At 45.2% G+C, this 18,553-nt stretch overlaps 1 protein-coding gene across 1 annotated transcript; it reads right to left on the bottom strand.

Annotated features, from left to right (window-relative positions):
* Positions 1–4,439: 4,439 nt before the first annotated feature.
* PXMP2 (peroxisomal membrane protein 2) lies at positions 4,440–15,560 on the bottom strand. Its single transcript, XM_032230068.1, has 5 exons — positions 15,362–15,560; positions 11,751–11,855; positions 8,611–8,773; positions 7,759–7,878; positions 4,440–4,930 (listed from the first exon to the last, which is right to left on the bottom strand). Exons 1-5 carry the CDS (start codon positions 15,469–15,471, stop codon positions 4,859–4,861), a joined length of 570 nt encoding a protein of 189 aa, XP_032085959.1. The 5' UTR covers positions 15,472–15,560; the 3' UTR covers positions 4,440–4,858.
* Positions 15,561–18,553: the final 2,993 nt, after the last annotated feature.

Raw genomic sequence — 18,553 nt, 5'->3', positions numbered from 1 at the left:
CCATCTGGTGCTAAATGGAGGGCGAATCACTGCAACTCAGCCAACCACCAGACCAAACTAAAATCCTCCAAAAGATCCTCCCTCCCTCCCTCCATCCTTCCTTCCTTTCCTTTCCTCCCTTTCCTCCCTTCCTTTCCTCCCTTCTTCCTTTCTTTCCTTTCCTCCTTCCTTCCTTCCTTTCCTCCCTCCTTCCTTCCTTGATGCACAGTGGTTAGAATGCAGCATTGCAGGCTAACTCAGCCAACTGCCAGCAGTTCAATCCTGACCAGCTCAAGGATGACTCAGCCTTCCCTCCTCCTGAGGTGGATAAAATGAGGACCCAAGAAGCTGGGGGCAAGAAGCTGACTCTGCAAACTGCTTAGAGAGGGCTGGAAGGCACTGTGCAGCATCATATAAGTCTAAGTACTATTACTATTGTTATTGTTCTTCCCCTTCCTTCCTTCCTGCCATCGGGCGCAGTGGTTAGAATGCAACATGAACTCTGTTGACTGCCAGAACTTTGAATCTGATTGGATCAAAGATCCAGCCTTCCAAGGTGGGTAAAATAAGGACCCAGATAGTTGGGGGCAACGGGCTGAGTCTGTAAACTGCTTAGAGAGGGCTGGAAAGCACTTGTGCAGCATCATATAAGTCTAAGTGATGCTGCTATGCTAATACATTAATAAAGGCCTAAACCTGCTCAGGGTGCCATTAGGGGCAACCCATTGTACACCAAGAACTAGGTAGAGTAGCATAAGGCTACTACAGGGTAGTCTTCTGAAGAATGTGGTGGGATTTGGGTCTTGAGGCAGTTTTGCAGTGGTTCTTATTCCTTCTGTAAGCAGCAGCTACATAAAATCAATATTTGAGGACACCCAACTCTAAGGGAAGAGTAATTCCTACTGATCAGTGCCTGCCTTCACTAATGGATAAGACAAGAGAAATAAGGTAAAGGTAAACTCACATATAGTTGTTCCTGACTCTAGGGGGTGGTGCTCATCTCCGTTCCAAAGCCAAAGAGCCAGCACTGTCTGAAGGTCCATGGTCATGTGGCCGGCATGACAATGCCAAAGGAGCACAAAACGCTGTTCCCTTCCCACCAAAGGTGGTTCCTATTTTTCTACTTGCATTTTTATGTGCTTTCGAACTGCAAGGTTAGCAGAAGCTGGGACAAGTCACGGGAGCTCACTCCGTTATGCAGCACTAGGGATTCAAACTGCCAACCTTTCTGATCGACAAGCTCAGTGTCTTAGCCACTGAGCCACCGTGTCCCTTTGGGAAGAGACTAGTCAGTGACTAGAAGCATTTGAAATGTGGATTGACAGGTGTCTGTTACGTTTAAGCTGGGTTGACAAAATCAGAAACGAGGAAGGCATAAGCCGCCTGGGAAAAGCCAAGGGAAATCATCAAAACCATCAAAAAGCAAAAGTTAGAATATTTTGAACATGGGATGCAACACCTGGAAAAACAGGCCATCCTTCACTTAATCTCCCAGGGAACGATTGAAGTCAAATGAGGTCCAGGCAGAAGAAGAACATCATGGCTTCTAAATCTAAGGGACCGGTTTGTACAAAACTCAGCAGCACTTTTTCATGTGGCTGTTGATCAAAATAGGATCGTCAACATCCAATGACAGATATGGCACAAGAAGAAAAAATCAAGTTAAAAGAAGGACTAGGGGGGACTGATGGCAGTACTCCAGTATTTGAGGGACTGTCACAAAGAACTGCCGACCTTCTGATTGACAAGCTCAGCGTCTTAGCCACTCAGCCACCGCATCACTTATAAGAGAGATACAGGTTGAGATTAATTCCAGTCAAGACAAGACCTCTTGATCAGCAGAAATGAGATTCTAGGGCTGAATAACGTGTTCTGAAATGGCAGGTATATAGACTGGCAAGGCTGACCTTCACTATCTCTTGTTTCCCAGGACAAAGCAGCAACGAGGAATATATTGGCACCAGCATTTAGTGTAGGGGTGTCCAAACTTGGGAACTTTAAGACTTGTGGACTTCAACTCTCAGAATTCAGAAGTCCAAAAGTCTTAATGTTCCTAAGTTTGGACACCCCTGATTTAGTGTACAGTTCCCGCGGTAGTCAAATCAAGCCATAGTTCCTCTTGCCTTGGTTACATTCTGGCTTGATCCCTGCAATGCATTCTACCTGGTGGCTTCCATGGGCGCAAAATTTGGTTACCAGATTGGTAAACAGGAGCATACGCCAGCTTTGAAAGATCTGGCGTTGCTTCGTTGACATAATAAGTATTAATTTGATCTTTAAACCACCACGCCCAAAACGTAAAAAAGATGTGGAGACTCTATAAAGAGTGCAGAGAAGAGCAGCAAAGATGATTAGGGGACTGGAGGCTAAAACATATGAAGAACGGTTGCAGGAACTGGGTATGTCTAGTTTAATGAAAAGAAGGACTAGGGAAGACATGATAGCAGTCTTCCAATATCTCAGGGGTTGCCACAAAGAAGAGGGAGTCAAACTATTTTCCAAAGCACCTGAGGGCAGGACAAGAAGCAATGGGTGGAAACTAATGAAGGAGAGAAGCAACTTAGAACTAAGGAGAAATTTCCTGAAAGTTGAAACAATTAATCAGTGGAAGAACTTGCCTCCAGAACTTGTGAATGCTCCAACACTGGAAGTTTTTAAGATGTTGGATAACCATTTGTCTGAAGTGGTGTAGGGTTTCCTGCCTGAGCAGAGGGTTGGACTAGAAAACCTCCAAGGTCCCTTCCAACCTGGTTATTCTATTCTATTCTAATTCTATTCTATTCTCTATCATTCTATTCTATTCTAATGACTTGAGCCCTTGCTGTTTGAAGGACTGCCTGTCTCAGAATCAACTTGTTTAAATCATTAAGGTGAGCAGAAGAGGCCCTGTCATGTCCCCATCTGTCGGAATCTGTGGGGTAAGATGAGCTGGAACAAGAACTGACAGCGATTGAAAGGACAGCTCTGCTGGCCTTGGAGGAAATTGGGGAAGGGCAGTCAGTCCAGGCAAGGCTTTTCGGAATTAGGAAGGCCTGCTCTTGTTTTGCCAAATACATTTAGGATTTATTGCCGTGCAGCCTTGGTGCAGACACCGCTGGGCTGGGCCAAATGCAGCCAGAGGCTGCTGGAGATTTGTGTGTGTGTGGGGGGGGGGGTTCTTATTACTCTGCCCTGGGACTTGCCAGAAACATGGAAGCCTTTGAACTGTCAGCTGTTTATGTTCTCTCTGTGCTGTGTCACAGGCCCTTTCGAAGATACCTCTGATTGAGAGGACTATCTGAAGTAAGCATAGGCAGGGGTGAAATTCAGCAGGTTCTGACAGGTTCTGGAGAACCTGTAGTGGAAATTTTGAGTAGTTCAGAGAACTGGCAAATGCTACCTCTGACTGGCCCGAGTGCGGTGGGAATGGGGATTTTGCAGCATCCTTCCCCTGGAGTGGGAAGGAAATGGAGATTTTGCAGTATCCTTCCCCTGCCACGCCCACCAAGCCACGCCCACAGAACCAGTAGTAAAAAAAATGAATTTCATCACTGGCATAAGGGTCTTGTCATGCAGCAGTCCTGAGCAGTAGAAGGCACACCCTCAGGACCTCATGTTCTTCACTTTTAGGAAATATTGCATCCTCTTTAATTACTTGCAAATTAAATTGGTTTTTCCTATGAACCTGCTGTCAGTCCTGCCCCAACTTAGATCTCTAAGAAAAAAAGACCCTCGACTCCATTCAGTTGAATTGAAAGGTTATTTTACTAAACTTAAGTGGTTGCAGCGAAAGGAAAGCTAGATCTGAGTATTCCCGCACAAAGGTTGCACATTTTCCCTTTCCTCTGCTCTTCCCCATTGACCAGTCCATCAGTGCCCAACAGTATCCCTTACTGATGTTTCAGGAACTGTTTTGTTGCTTGGCGCCGTTTCATATAGTTTCGCCTTCTGTTCCCAGGCCAGGTGTCCTTGGCGGCTGGCTTACTCTAGTTTGGCACCTCTGGTTTTCATCAGCTTGTCTCCCCGCATCCCATGCAGACCTTTGCTTCCCCAAATTCCTTCCCCACCTCCCCTGCATTTAGGGCAGGATGCCAGCGAAGCAAAGAAGCTGAAGATAGCAGACCTGAACACCTGTTCAAATGGAAAGAAATACTTACTAGGGGTAAGACACCCCTAACAACCCTCGGGGTGTGTATTCTGTTAAGATACAGCCTGTTGTGCCTTAAAATGGCTTCTACCGTACTGTCGTAAAACGGCTTCTATTGTGCAGCACAGTGGATTTGCCATGGTAACGGCTTCACAATACCCCACAAGGAGGCTCCCTCTGGTAAGGGGGAAAATCTAACATTAGAAATTACGTTTAGTCCGCACATTTACAACCAGGCATTGATTATCTTTGAGGACAAAAATATGGCCATGATGCATAAAACATTATTGGGGCACAGGGAAAACATCTGCAACTAATTTAATTGTCGCCGAAATCAATTCAAAAGACTGCTCTCGTTAAAGTTTATTGCTCAGGAAACCATGCCCAGACATATATTTATGCCCTGTTCTGATCCCTGCCCACAGATTCACCCACCACCCTTTAAATGCTGTGTGAGAAAAAGGCAGAAAAACCTTCCCAGCAATTGCACCTGGAAAAAATCTGAAAAGAAGAGCACAAAATGGCCTCTTGTTAGTCATGGCTATTAGGTGTGTTGAAGGGGAGCAGCAACAAGGAGAAGTCCCTTCGTCCAGGTGAGGATGAAAAGCTGGAGGGCAACTTGCAAAGGGAGGGAAGTGGGCACCAGGCTCACAAGCCACCTTCCCTCTGCTCCCTCCTTCCGCCACCTTGGGGGGGGGGGGAGGAAAAAACATGGCCACTTCCTTTGCTGGCCCAGATGCCGTGGCATTCGCCTCATCTCTTCTTGACTGACGCCAAGTAGGCAAACCACAAGACTGCAACGAGGTTTCCGAAGAGCACCTGGAACTTCAGAGAGAAGAAAAGGACGCCAGTGAAGAGGGAGAGGAGAGCAGGACTCAAATAAAAATGAAATCAAAGAATGTCACGGGGTCCTTGACTTGAGAAGCAACTTTAGAACACTGCACCGGTGGGAAACCTCCCCTCCTTTCCAATGCATTTTGCAGGGCCAAAATATTTGGTATTCAGGGAGAAGGGAAAGAAAGGGCAAATTATAGGCTATGCACAACCAAACAAACCCCCCCCCCCAATAGCCGCATTTTATAAGTAAGTGCTATTGCCCACTCTCCCTTCCTTCCATCTACCCATCTACCCTTCCTTCTGTGATGCGGTGGTTGGAATACAGTATTGCAGGCTAATTCTGCTAGCGGCCATCAGTTCGATTCTCACTCAGATATGCTGACTCTTTAACCGCTTATCAAGGGCTATAAAGCATTGTGAAGTGGTATATAAGTCTAAGTGCTATTGCTAATGCTCTTTCCTTCCTTCTTTCCTTCCCTCCCTCCCTCCTTCCTTCCATGGTGTTCAGTGGTTAGAATGCAGTATTGCAGGCTGACTCTGCACACAGCTAGGAGTTTGATCCTGACCGGCTCAAGGTTGACTGAGCCTTCCCTCCTTCCGAGGTTGGTAAAAGGAGGACCCAGATTGTTGGGAGCAAGAGGCTGACTCTGTAAACCGCTCAGAGAGGGCTGTAAAAGCCCTGGGAAGCGGCATGTAAGTCTAAGTGCTATTGCTCTTCCTTTTCTCCTTCCTTCCTTTTTTCTACCCACCCACCCATCCATCCATCCATCCATGATGCCGTAGTGGTTAAAATGCAGTATTGTAGGCTGACTCTGCCCACAGCCAGGAGTTTGATCCTGACCGGCTCAAGGTGGACTCAGCCTTCTATCCTTACATCGGTAAAATGAGGACCCAGATTGTTGGGGTGAGAGGCTGGCTCTGTACAGTGGGGCAAAAAAGTATTTAGTCAGCCACCAATTGCGCAAGTTCTCCCACTTAAAAGGATGAGAGAGGCCTATAATTGACATCATAGGTAGACCTCAACTATGAGAGACAAAATGAGAAAACATATCCAGACAATCACATTGTCTGATTTGGAAAGACTTTTTTTTGCAAATTATGGTGGAAAATAAGTATTTGGTCAATATCAAAAGTTCATCTCAATACTTTGTTATATATCCTTTGTTGGCAATGACAGAGGTCAAACGTTTTCTGTAAGTCTTCACAAGGTTGGCACACACTGTTGCTGGTATGTTGGCCCATTCCTCCATGCAGATTTCTAGTACAGTGATGTTTTGGGGCTGTTGCTGGGCAACACGGACTTTCAACTCCCTCCAAAGGTTTTCTATGGGGTTGAGCTCTGGAAACTGGCTAGGCCACTCCAGGACCTTGAAATGCTTCTTACGAAGCCACTCCTTCGTTGCCCGGGCGGTGTGGTTGGGATCATGCTGAAAGACCCAGCCACATTTCATCTTCAATGCCCTTGCTGATGGAAGGTTTGCACTCAAAATCTCACGATACATGGCCCCATTCTTTCCTGTACACGGATCAGTCGTCCTGGTCCCTTTGCAGAGAAACAGCGCCAAAGCATGATGTTGCCACCCCCGTGCTTCACAGTAAGTATGGTGTTCTTTGGATGCAACTCAGCATTCTCTCTCCTCCAAACACGACGAGTTGTGTTTCTACAAACAGTTCTACTTTGGTTTCATCTGATCATAAGATATTCTCCCAATCCTCTTCTGGATCATCCAAATGCTTTTTAGCAAACTTCAGACAGGCCCGGACATGTACTGGCTTAAACAGGGGGACACGTCTGGTACTGCAGGATCTGAGTCCCTGGTGGCGTAGTGCGTTACTGATGGTAGCCTTTGTTACGTTGGTCCCAGCTCTCTGCAGGTCATTCACTAGGTCCCCCATGTGGTTCTTCTGGGATTTTTGCTCACCATTCTTGTGATCATTTTGACACCACCGGGTGAGATCTTGCGTGGAGCCCCAGATTGAGGGAGATTATCAGTGGTCTTGTATGTCTTCCATGTTCTAATTATTGCTCCCACAGTTGATTTCTTCACACCAAGCTGCTTGCCTATTGCAGATTCAGTCTTCCTAGTCTGGTGCAGGTCTACAATTTTGTTTCTGGTGTCCTTCGACAGCTCTTTGGTCTTCACCATAGTGGAGTTTGGAGTGTGACTGTTTGAGGTTGTGGACAGGTATCTTTTATACTGCTAATAAGTTCAAACAGGTGCCATTAATGCAGGTAATGAGTGGAGGACAGAGGAGCCTCTTAAAGAAGAAGTTACAGGTCTGTGAAAGCCAGAAATCTTGCTTGTTTGTAGGTGACCAAATATTTTCCACCATAATTTGCAAAAAAAGTCTTTCCAAATCAGACAATGTGATTGTCTGGATTTGTTTTCTCATTTTGTCTCTCATAGTTGAGGTGTACCTATGATGTCAATTACAGGCCTCTCTCATCTTTTTAAGTGGGAGAACTTGGTGGCTGACTAAATACTTTTTTGCCCCACTGTATACCACTTAGAGAGGGCTGGAAAACCTTGTGAAGCGACTTCCTTCCTTCCTTCCTTCCTTCCTTCCTGCCATCCATCCATCCATCCATCCATCCATCCATCCATCCATCCATGGTGCTCAGTGATTAGAATGCACTCAAAATGCCAGCAGTTTGATCCTGACCGGCTCAAGGTTGACGCAGCCTTCCCTCCTTCCGAGGTGGGTAAAATGAGGAGTGAGATTGTTGGGGTCAAGAGGCTGACTCTGTTAACCACTTAAAGAGGGCTGTAAAGCACTGTAAAGCAGCATATAAGTGTAAGGGCTATTTAGCTTACCTGCAAAGGGACATACGTGAAGTTAATAACCTGGACAGGCGTCCACACTTTCCAGTTCATCTTTAAGGATGTCCAGTAACCAGATTTTATCTTTTTGGAGAACTCAGACATGTCCTTTCCCTGAAAAAAAAATGGTTATCAATGACATGCAAAGGAAAAAGAAACTGTCTCCCCCCACCCCCAGCACCCAAGCGGTACCAAAACACCCCAGGGAGAAAATTATTTTATAATGCAATAAAGAGGCGCCAGTACAACAATCCTGTGAAGTAGGACAGGCTAAGGCAAATCAGAGGCACCCAGTGAATTTTGTGGCTGCATAAAGATGTTTGCTCAGGTTTTCTTTGGAAAGTGGTGCAAAGCCCTTCCAACGGAAGGAAGTGAAGAGGGAGCCCAAAATCTGTGGATTTGGAAGCACAGTTTTGAAAGATGCACCTTCAGCCTCCAACTCTCTCTCCCACTGCTCTGGAAGTTGTTGGACAACTGGAAACACACTGTTTGCATTCTACTGTCCCTATTTATCTGTAGGTAGTTAGGTAGTTAGGTAGTTAGGTAGTTAGGTAGTTAGGTAGTTAGGTAGTTAGTTAGTTAGTTAGTTAGTTAGTTAGTTAGGTAGGTAGGTAGGTAGTTAGGAAGGAAGGAAGGAAGGAAGGAAGGAAGGAAGGAAGGAAGGAAGGAAGGAAGGAAGGAAGGAAGGAATCAAAACACCCTTCCCAGTAAGGACAGTAGAACCAGATATGTCCAAGCAGAAGACAACCATCCATCTAGATGCTACCAAGGGGAACAGGTTAAACCGGCTGCCCACATTTCTAGGAGCCCTGGATCCTCTTGGATCATCCCTAAGCAAGTCCCTACCTCCAGAAAGTTCATGACCAGGAAAAAGAGGGCCAGGAAGGCCGGGGAGACAATGAGACGGTCCACCAGCAGACGTTTGAGGAGAGAAAACGGTGCGTCGGAAGGAACCAGCTGCTCCAAGTAGAGGTAGAAGTAATGGCTGAGAGGTCCGGTGAATAAGAAACTGCAAAAGGAACGAAACCAACTGGTTATAAAATCGAGCCTCAAACAAAATGTAGGTGTCAAAAGCCCCCCCCCCCCCCCCCCCCGGCCTGTATTTTTCAAGTAGTCCACCAAATGGTTAGAAAGCGACAGTCAAAGGCTCACTCTGGAAATGTTTCCCATACCCCAGATATGTTTGGAGTTGCATGAGAAGAAAACATTTTGTCAGGGTACCCAACTTATTTACGTACACAAAATGTACTTAAGAATTTGAGGTTCGAAACAACTATCCTCTTTTCTGCTTTCAGCATTAGCTTTGTGTTTCTAAATGTATATATCTTATATATAGATATTGATGAAAGGTTTGATTTAAAATCTGATTGATCCAAAAACTTATGGAAACGGAGACTTTAAATCAGCATCATGAGATCTTTGGGTCTATGATTTTTGTTATCCTTACCATAGATATGGTATTATTTTGTTAACTAAGCAGGTAACATTTAAGAATTGGATAACAGTTGTGTCTAAGGTAGATAAAAATGTTTGTAAGGCATTTCAGCTTCATTGAATCAATTGATCTGTCTCTCACTTGATTTGTGCAATCTTCTTCAACTAAGCAATGATTGGTAAATAAAAATATCATTATACATTTATGTTTTAAAAAATCCAGTCTCAAAAAGATTAATATTTAATAACAGGCTGCAACACCCGCTCCCCAAGGGCATCAGTCATTGGCTGAGCTGCTGTGACATCATCCAAGTCCCATTCCAGATGCTCCTGGGAAGTTGGCCAACCACAGAATGCGTGATGACCCAGAGCAGGGCACAGATAATACAAACAGCTGGAAGTTCAAACCACCCCTTCATGGCTCCAAATTTCCCCAGACACTCTGGCACGTCCAGAGCAAAGTAGTGATAAACCCCCACATAGCACATCTCAAGCAGCCTCTGGGCTGCAAAGAGTCTAGCCCAGCGCTGTCTACATCAAAGCTACACAGTAATAAATCCAAATTTATTTGGCAAATCAAGGAGTTCAGGAAGCAAAAGATCCAAGTAATTAGTCCAGAACGCCAGAAGGAATGCAAGGACTCTTGGGAAGTTCAAATGTCGGCACTTAACACTTAAACTCAGCGTTTGTGTCTGGCAAATGCCCCTCCCCACAGCATCTCTTTAAGTCTCATTCTCCCAGTGTGCCTTGTGAAAATGGGTGGGGAACTCTTCTCCCGAGTAATCTGCTCAGTCTGCGCTGTTCACACCTTTTCTCCACTCTCCGGGCTCTTGGATCAGGCGGGGGTGATCCTTGCTCCTCACCTGAGCTCTGTCCCTCATGTTCACCCTGCCCCTCTTCCTCCTTGCCAACAATCTGACCTAATCCTGAAAGTCCCTGGCCTTCCCCATTTTCTTACGAAACCAACAAAGCAGCCCCCTCTGTCGGCTCCAGGTTTCAACTCGTTTTCCCCTGCAGATTCATGCTCCGATGGGGGCATGACAGAACGTGGAGCATTGTTACACAGTCTGCAAAGTAAAAGGTAGAGCTGAAAGAGAGAGGAAAGCCAAGACAATGGGGAAGAAGTGCAGACAGAGAGAAAGCGAGAAAGCCCCAGAAAGCAGACCAACGGGGGAGAGGTCCAGAGGTAGGGGAACAGAGGGACAGGCAGAGGATAGAAAGAGAAGGAATGTCAAGGAAAGCTAGAGCTAAGGGGATGTCAGGCCTGCAGCCATCTTTTCTTTTGGATCTTTGGCCTGCCAGACTTTCTATTATTCTACTATGCATTTTCTATTGTGGGAAAATGGGAGGGAGGATTGTACGGAATGAGATAATATGTAGCCATAACAGAAGTCTTTCTAGAAAGCCAAGGTCATCCTTTGTCTCTGCACCTCTGCACCTGAACCAAATTGGATGGGTGGAAGCTGCCAGCATGGCAGTGGAAGATTGGACCATGTGATGGACTTGTGGGTGTGAGGGCAAGATCTTGAACTTTCAACTGCGTGGGAAAAACTGGGAAGCTTTGAGGTTCGGGTTTTCCCAGTGGTGCCAACATGGCTCTCTTAATAAATTGAGACCTTGAGCAATATTTTGCCTTGGACTCTGATTTACTTTTGGCTGCTATTTGGAAGCCTGACAGGGGATTGCAATCTGGACCGAAATAAAAGCATTTTGCTTGGACTTTGGAACAAAACACAGAAGAATTTAATATGATTCAGACAGGCAAAAGAGCAGTGAAGCCCAGCAGCCACTGCAAGAATGGAAGGGGAGTGACAGAGTTGCCATCCTTCGCTCGCAATAGACGCCAGTCTGCCATCAGTTGAAGGGGAAGACAGGGGAAGCGGAAACTGAAATCGACCTTCATGCCATTCGAAGACATCCCATGGGAATGGGAACGGAATGCAACACCCATATATCTATCCAACCATTTCAGGGACAGCTACCAAAACATTGGATACCAACAGATGGGAGGAAAGGGTCGCCTCGCCAATTTTGGGAACTAAAGTTTTATTGGAGAGGCTGCATGACATAGGTAAAGGTAAAGGTTCCCCTCGCACATATGTACTATTTGTTCCCAACTCTAGGGGGCCGTGCACATCTCCATTTTAAAGCCGAAGAGCCAGTGCTATCCGAAGATGTCTCCGTGGTCAAGTGGCCGGCATGACTCAATGCCGAAGGTGCATGGAACGTTGTTCCCTTCCCACCAAAGGTGGTCCCTATTTTTTTTTTTACTTGCATTTTTTACGTGCTTTTGAACTGCTAGGTTGGAAGAAGCTGGGATAAGTCACGGGAACTCATTGCGTTACACGGCACTAGGGATTTGAACCTCCGAACTGCCAACCTTTCTGATCGACAAGCTTAGCGCCTTAGCCACAGAGCCACCAAGTCCCTTTCCGTGACATAACAATATTCAAAAGGCAATGCCAGAGACAAGATCTTCTCCCAGACTTTTCAAACCACACAAATTGCTCAGCTGCACCTCCTGTGAGCTTCTTCCACCAGTCCCCTCTTACCCATAGATAGCAAACCGGAGGGGTTCCCGCCAGTCAAGGCTCCTCTTTTTCTGGCTCTTCTCAATTACTTGGGACAGGAGACTCCCTAGAGCTGACAGGAAGGCACTGTGGGAAGAAAGGAAGCATAATGTAAAAGTGTATAAGCTGTAAAAAAAAAAAAAAAATCCCTTAATGTAGAAACGATGTGGAGACTCTAGAAAGAGTGCAGAGAAGAGCAACCAGGATGATGAGGGGACTGGAGGCTAAAACCTATGATGAACGGTTGCAGGAACTGGGTGTGGCTAGTTTAACAAAAAGAAGGACCAGCCAAAAAAGGTTAGTTATCACTGGTATAGATTTTCCTGCTTGAGCAGGGGACTGGACTAGAAGACCTCCAAGGTCCCTTCCAGCTCTATTCTGATTGATTGATTGATTGATTACAAACACAAATATGTCATCATTTGTCAATCATTAAGACATTGAAATACAATTTTTTTTGTTGTGTGTACCCCTCCCTCCCTCCACCCCCCCCATCCCCCCTCCTCCTTCCCCCCCCCGACTTCCCAGAACCCGTACACGGTATGGATTTTTAACTAACACAGTCTAAAATCTATTGAGAAAAGAGAAATAAAGAAATTAATGACATTCTAGATTGAACTTAGCTTCTTCTTACTGAACTAACTTTTAACAGTTTAAATCATTTCTGATCTTAAGCATAGGCTAACTGGAATTTCTTAGTCCCGTATTTATTTTGTATATAGTCAATCCATTTTTTCCAGTCTCGTTTATATCTCTCATTTGAATGATCTTTGAGATATGCCGATATTTTAGCCATTTCAGCTAAGTTTGTTACTTTCAATGTCCATTCTTGGATTGTAGGCAAGTCTTCCTTCTTCCAATATTGCGCCACCAACAGTCTTGCTGCAGTTATCAGGTGCAGAATCAAATTGGTCTCTACCACTGTAAAATCAGTACATATACCTAGTAAAAATAACTGAGGAATAAACTTTATCCTTTTTTTAAAAACATTTTGCATGACCCACCATATTTTTATCCAAAATGCCTTAACCTTTTGGCAGGTCCACCATATATGATAATATGTAGCATCGAGAGAACCACACCTCCAACATTTAGGCTGTACATTCGGATACATAGAAGCCAACTTTTTAGGATCTAAATGCCATCTATAAAACATCTTGTAAAAATTTTCTCTCAGATTTTGAGCTTGTGTAAATTTCACATTTCTTACCCAAATTCTTTCCCATGTATCCAACATTATTGGTTCCTCAATATTTTGAGCCCATTTTATCATACAATCTTTAACTAATTCTGTTTCCGAATCCATCTGTATTAATACATTATATATCCTCTTTATATGCATTAAGCTTTGATCTCTTATTTGTTTAAACAGATTATCCTCAACTTGAATAAAGCCAATTTTTTGATCTATTTTCCACCTAGCCTGTAATTGCCCATACTGGAACCATGTTTGAACTACCTTCTCCTCTTTTAATACCTCTAAAGATTTTAATTGTAATACCCCCCTTTCCGAGGTAAGAAGCTGTCTGTAAGTAAATCTATCCTGTTTTTGTGCTGTATTCATATTTTCAATTGCATGTCTAGGAATTGCCCACATGGGTATCTTGTCATTTAATTTATATTGGTATTTCTTCCAAACCCGCAATAAAGCATTTCTCAAAATATGACTTTTAAAGTTCTTATCCAATTTTTTGTTGAATAACAGGTAAGCATGCCAACCAAATACCAGATCGTGTCCCTCAATGTTCAATATTCTATCATTGGTTAAATGAATCCAATCACTAATTACAGATAATGCCACTGCATCATAATATAGTTTTAAATTAGGTAGTTTCAATCCTCCTCTCTCACGTACATCTTGCATTATTTTCATCTTTACCCTCGGCTTCTTTCCTGCCCACACAAATTTGTTGATACCCTTCTGCCATTCTAAAAGGTTCGCATCTTTTTTAAGTATAGGTAACATTTGGAAAAGAAATAAAAATTTTGGTAAAATGTTCATTTTCACTGCCGCTATCCTGCCCAGCAAAGATAAGTGCAATTTCTCCCATTTTTTCATCTCTGTCTGTATGCTATGCCAAAGTGGTTCATAATTATGCTTATATAATTTCCCATTTGAAGTTAAAATGTTAACTCCAAGATATTTGACTTTTTTAACTACCTCACATCCTAGCATCACTCCTAATTCTTCCTTTGTTTAATATTCATATTTATAGCTAATATTTTGGTTTTTTCCTAAGTTTATTTTAAAGCCAGACACTTGACCATATTGATTAATCGTATTCATTAAAACCATACTGGATTCCTGCGGTTGTTCCAATATTATAACCAAATCATCCGCAAAAGCGCGGAGATTGATTGATTGATTGACAGGATAGCATTCTTCCAGTATTTGAGGGGCTGCCCCAAAAAGAGGGGGTGGGAAATAAAGTCTTAACACTTACGCAAGAGAAACCAAAAGTGCACATACAGATTGGGTGAAACCAGGCTTTAATAGCAGTGACTGGGAGAGGGATCTTGGAGTCTTAGTGGACAATGAGCTAAATAGGAGCCAACCATGTGCAGTGGCAGCACATGTCAACACAAAGTCAACACAATCCTCAGTTGCATTAACAGAGGGATACAATCAAGATCAAGGGAGGTACTGATCCCACTCTATAAAGCCCTAGTAAGACCATACCTAGAATACTGCATCCAGTTTTGGTCACCACTATAAAAAAGATGTTGAGACTCTAGAAAAAGTACAGAGAAGAGCAACCAGGATGATGAGGGGACTGGAGGCTAAAACATACGATGAACGGTTGCAGGAACGGGGCATGGCTGGTCTAGTGAAGAGAAGGACCATGGGAGACAGGATAGCAGTCTTCCAGTATCTGAGGGGCTGCCACAGAGAGGGGGGGGGGGGGTCAAGCTATTTCCCAAAGCACCCAAAGGCCAGACAATGGAAACTGAACAAGGAGAGATTCAACCTGGAAATAAGAAGAATTTTTCTGACAGGGAGAACAATCAACCGATGAAACAGAAGTTGCCTTTGGAAGTTGTGGGAGTTTCGTCATTGGAGGCTTTCAAGAGATTGGACTCCCATTTGTCAGAAATGGTGTAGGGTCTACTGCTCGGGTGGGGGGGTTGGACTAGATGACCTACAAGGTCCCTTCCAGCTCTATTCTGATCAATTAATTGATTGATATTCTTGGGGGAGTTATTTTCCCAGCATGGGAGGGCGCTCTTGAGAAGCCTGTTCCATGACTATCATTCTATGCTGATTGACTGAATCTTTCTGGACCTTGGAAGAGAAGATCCCAAGGAGAAAGAAATAGAGTGAGAACAATTAATCAACAGAACTGTGTGCTTCCCTGATTTCATCCCTGGAGGTTTTTAAGAAGAGATTGGACAGCAACCTGTCTGATGGCATAGGGTCTCCTGCTTGAGCAGGGGAGGTGGACTAGAAGACCTCTAGGGCCCCTTCCAGCTCCATTCTGATTGAATGGAAGAGGGTCTCCTGCTTGAGGTGGGGGTGGACTAGAAGACCTCTAGGGTCCCTTCCAGCCCTGATTCTGAAAGCGCGTCGGGGAGGGCGGACAGGCGCACGCTACCTGGAAGCTGCCTTGGTGAGCACCGGATATAGACGGAGAAGGAGCAGGTACCGCAACAGCAGCCTCCGCGAGAGCGGCACCGAATCAGGCTTAGAGTGCACCGGAGACATCCCGTAGAGCCAGTTACCCTACGAGCCCCTCTGCGCATGCGCCTGGCGGCCGAGGAGCCGCGCCTCCCACTTCTAAACCAATCGGCGGAGAGGTAAGTAAAAAAAGTGGGGGCGCTTCGAGGCGGATTTCAGGCAACGAGTGGGCATGACGGAAGCGGGCTGTTCGCTTACTATTGGCTGCCCGGAAGGCCTACGAGGGAGGGTGAGAAGCTTGGGTGGCAGTATAAGATGAGCCACTTCATCCAATCGAAGAAGAGAGGGTGAGGGCGGGACAAGTGCATTAGCGAATGGACTGATGGAACGGAGAGGAGAGACGAATACAAACAGCGGTGGGGATGACAGCTCTTTGGAGAAAAAGAATGGAAAAGTGCTCCTCTCCATTGGTCGTCGCGTAGTAGCGAGACCCAGGCATAGAAATCTGATTGGTTTAAGGGGTGGGGAACTATGGCCTTGTAATGACTTGTGTACTTCAACTCCCAGAATCCTCAGCCAGCCAATGCTTGCTGAGGAATTCTGGGAGTGGAAGTCCACAACTCATAAATGGATGGTTTCCCCATCCCTGGTTTAAGGAATCGGGCGCGAGAACTGCGAACTCTTGGCGGATCTCGCGAGAAAGGCGGCCGTGTCGCCGTCGAGGACGGCTCTGAGGGAGGTTTGAGTGACGGCAAGTGGAGGAGCCCGGTGGGCTGCGAAACCCCAGAGACGGGCAAAAGGGAGACGCCGCGGGCAGGAGGACCGTGAGACCTCCCCTCGCAGTCCAGAATTCTGAGCAAGGCCTTGGCACAGGCCGTCCTCGACTTACAACGGTTCGTTTAGTGACCGTTCGCCATTACAGCGGCACTGAAAGAAAAGGGAATGGCTATTTTTCATACTTAATGACCGTCGCAGCATTTCCCCATGGTCACGGGATCAAAATTCAGACGCTCAGCAAATGATCCACATTTACGATGGTCACGTGATCCCCTTTTGCGACCTTCCAACGAGAGGAAGCCGGATTCACTTAAGATGGATTAATTGCTGCAGTGGTTCACTTAACAATAGTGGCAAGAAAGGTCGCAAAATGGGGCAAAACTCACTTAACGACTGTTTTGCTTGGCAGAAAATGTGGGGGCCATTGTGGCCGTAACTCGAGGGCTACCTAGAGCAAGATCTTGTTCCTGTGTCTTCCAAACATGCGCTTAGTGGCTGTTCAAAGTTATGGCACAGAAAAAAAGTGACCGATTACCATTTTTCTCACTTAACAACTGTTGCGGCATCCCTATGGTCACAAGATCAACATTCAGATGCTCAGCAACTGACTCACATTTACGACGGTCGCAATGTTTCCCCAGGGGTCACGTGATCCCCTTTTGTGACCTTCCGACAAGAGGAAGCCGGTTTCACTTAACAGGTTAACTGTTGCAGTGGTTCACTTAAGAATGTTGGCAAGAAAAGTTGCAAAATAGGGCAAAACTCACTTAACAACCATTTCACTTAACAGAAAATGTTTGCTCCATTGTGGCCATAACTCGAAGACTACCTAGAGCAAGATTTTCGCTGTTCCTGTGTCTTCCAACCATGTGCCTAGTGACTGTTCAAAGTTACAAATGACCAATGACCATTTTTCATACTTAACGACCGTTGCAGCATCCCTATGGCCACGAGATCACCATTCAGGCGCTCAGCAACTGACTCACATTTCTGACAGTTGCAATGTCCTGGGGGGGAGGGGTGTCACGTGATTCCCTTTTGTGAACTTCTGACAAGCAAAGCCAATGGGAAAGCCAGATTAATTTAGCAACCGTCTGACTAGCTTTAACAACCACAGTGATTCACTTAACCGCTATGACAAGAAGGGTCGTAACATGGGACAAAGCTCACTTTGACAAATGTTTTTGCTTAGCAATAAATTTTGGGGTTCGATTGATGTTGTAAGTCGAGGAACGTGTGTATTTAGGAGCCTGAATGGCCTTGCATCCCAAAGTTTCCTAGATGAGCAGAGCGGGGTTGGAAGTAAAATTGACACAGTACTGGCCTAAGTTCTCATTTTGGGGCTCAGCCAGGGATTGGGGTGCCCCTGAGTTGTGTCGGGATGATTTCCTTCTTTCTGACAGGATCGGTGACACATGGCTCTTCTGGTGGACTTGTTTGTGCTCCTACCCTGTTGGAGAGATTTCCTTTTTACATGTAGTCCTTGACCTACAACAGTTCTCTTAGTGACCGTTCAAAGTTCCGCCATTGAAAAAAATGACCTGTGACCATTTGTCACACTTGACAACATACCATTGTTAAATGAATCACTACAGTTGTTAAATCAGTAACATGGTTGTTAAGTGAATGTGGCTTCCCTATTCATTTTGCTTGTTGAAAGGGATACTGCGATTTCCCCTGTTTAATGGTTCGGATGCTGATCTCTACTTGTCAGTCGGCTCAAGACTCGCGTAAAGGCATCAAAATGATACAGTTGGAAACTGCTCCAACACTGAAAGTTTTAAAGAAGAGATTGGACAATCATTGTCTGAAATGGTGTAGGGTTTCCTGCCTAAGCAGAGGGTTGGACTAGAAGACCTCTAAGGACCCTTCCAACTCTGATTCAGTCTTGCTTCCAGAAGTTGTGGGTATTCCATCACTGGAAGTTTTCAAGAACACATTGGATAACTCCTCCCTTCACAGGTACATTTCCATCTTCACACGCCAGGAGAGATAGTTTGTCTAATTTAGCCGTGACACCACAAAAATCACCTCCCATTGGAGACGGAATCCATGTTGCCTGCTTGCAACCATCAACCACAAGCAAACCACGATGCACTACTACTGACTCTGGAGCAAGCTCTTACTGGGTGTCCACTCTCTGGGCCCATAACCTGTCAGAGTGTCCACCTGTCTGTTCCGCGTATCAACACAGGAGCAAGTACAGGCAACAGTGGTTTGTATCAAATAGTGATTTTTATCTACAAAAGGAGTATAGGAAACTATACATATGCATTCTACAAGCAGCATCTAAACAACCAGCAATTACAGCAGGGAGGAAACTGGAGGAACCAACAAACTCACTAGCAGGGCCTCTTATTACACAGGCTCTTAAAGGGCTAACAGCCTGAGA

Source organism: Thamnophis elegans, chromosome 13 (genome assembly GCF_009769535.1).
Source record: "Thamnophis elegans isolate rThaEle1 chromosome 13, rThaEle1.pri, whole genome shotgun sequence".
Lineage (NCBI taxonomy): Eukaryota > Metazoa > Chordata > Lepidosauria > Squamata > Colubridae > Thamnophis > Thamnophis elegans.
The sequence above is the reverse complement of the archived record's forward strand: the minus strand, read 5'-3'. Positions and strand labels throughout refer to the sequence as shown.

Bases quoted from the DNA above. Each gene is read 5' to 3' on its own strand.
- PXMP2 (XM_032230068.1), bottom strand. From the start codon at position 15,471: ATGTCTCCGGTGCACTCTAAGCCTGATTCGGTGCCGCTCTCGCGGAGG. The intron at 8,774-11,750 runs GTAAGAGGGGAC...TTCCTTTTGCAG, and splicing joins CTCCGGTTTGCTATCTATGG to TTTCTTATTCACCGGACCTC. The intron at 7,879-8,610 runs GTAGGGACTTGC...TTTTTTTTTCAG, and splicing joins TGGTCATGAACTTTCTGGAG to GGAAAGGACATGTCTGAGTT.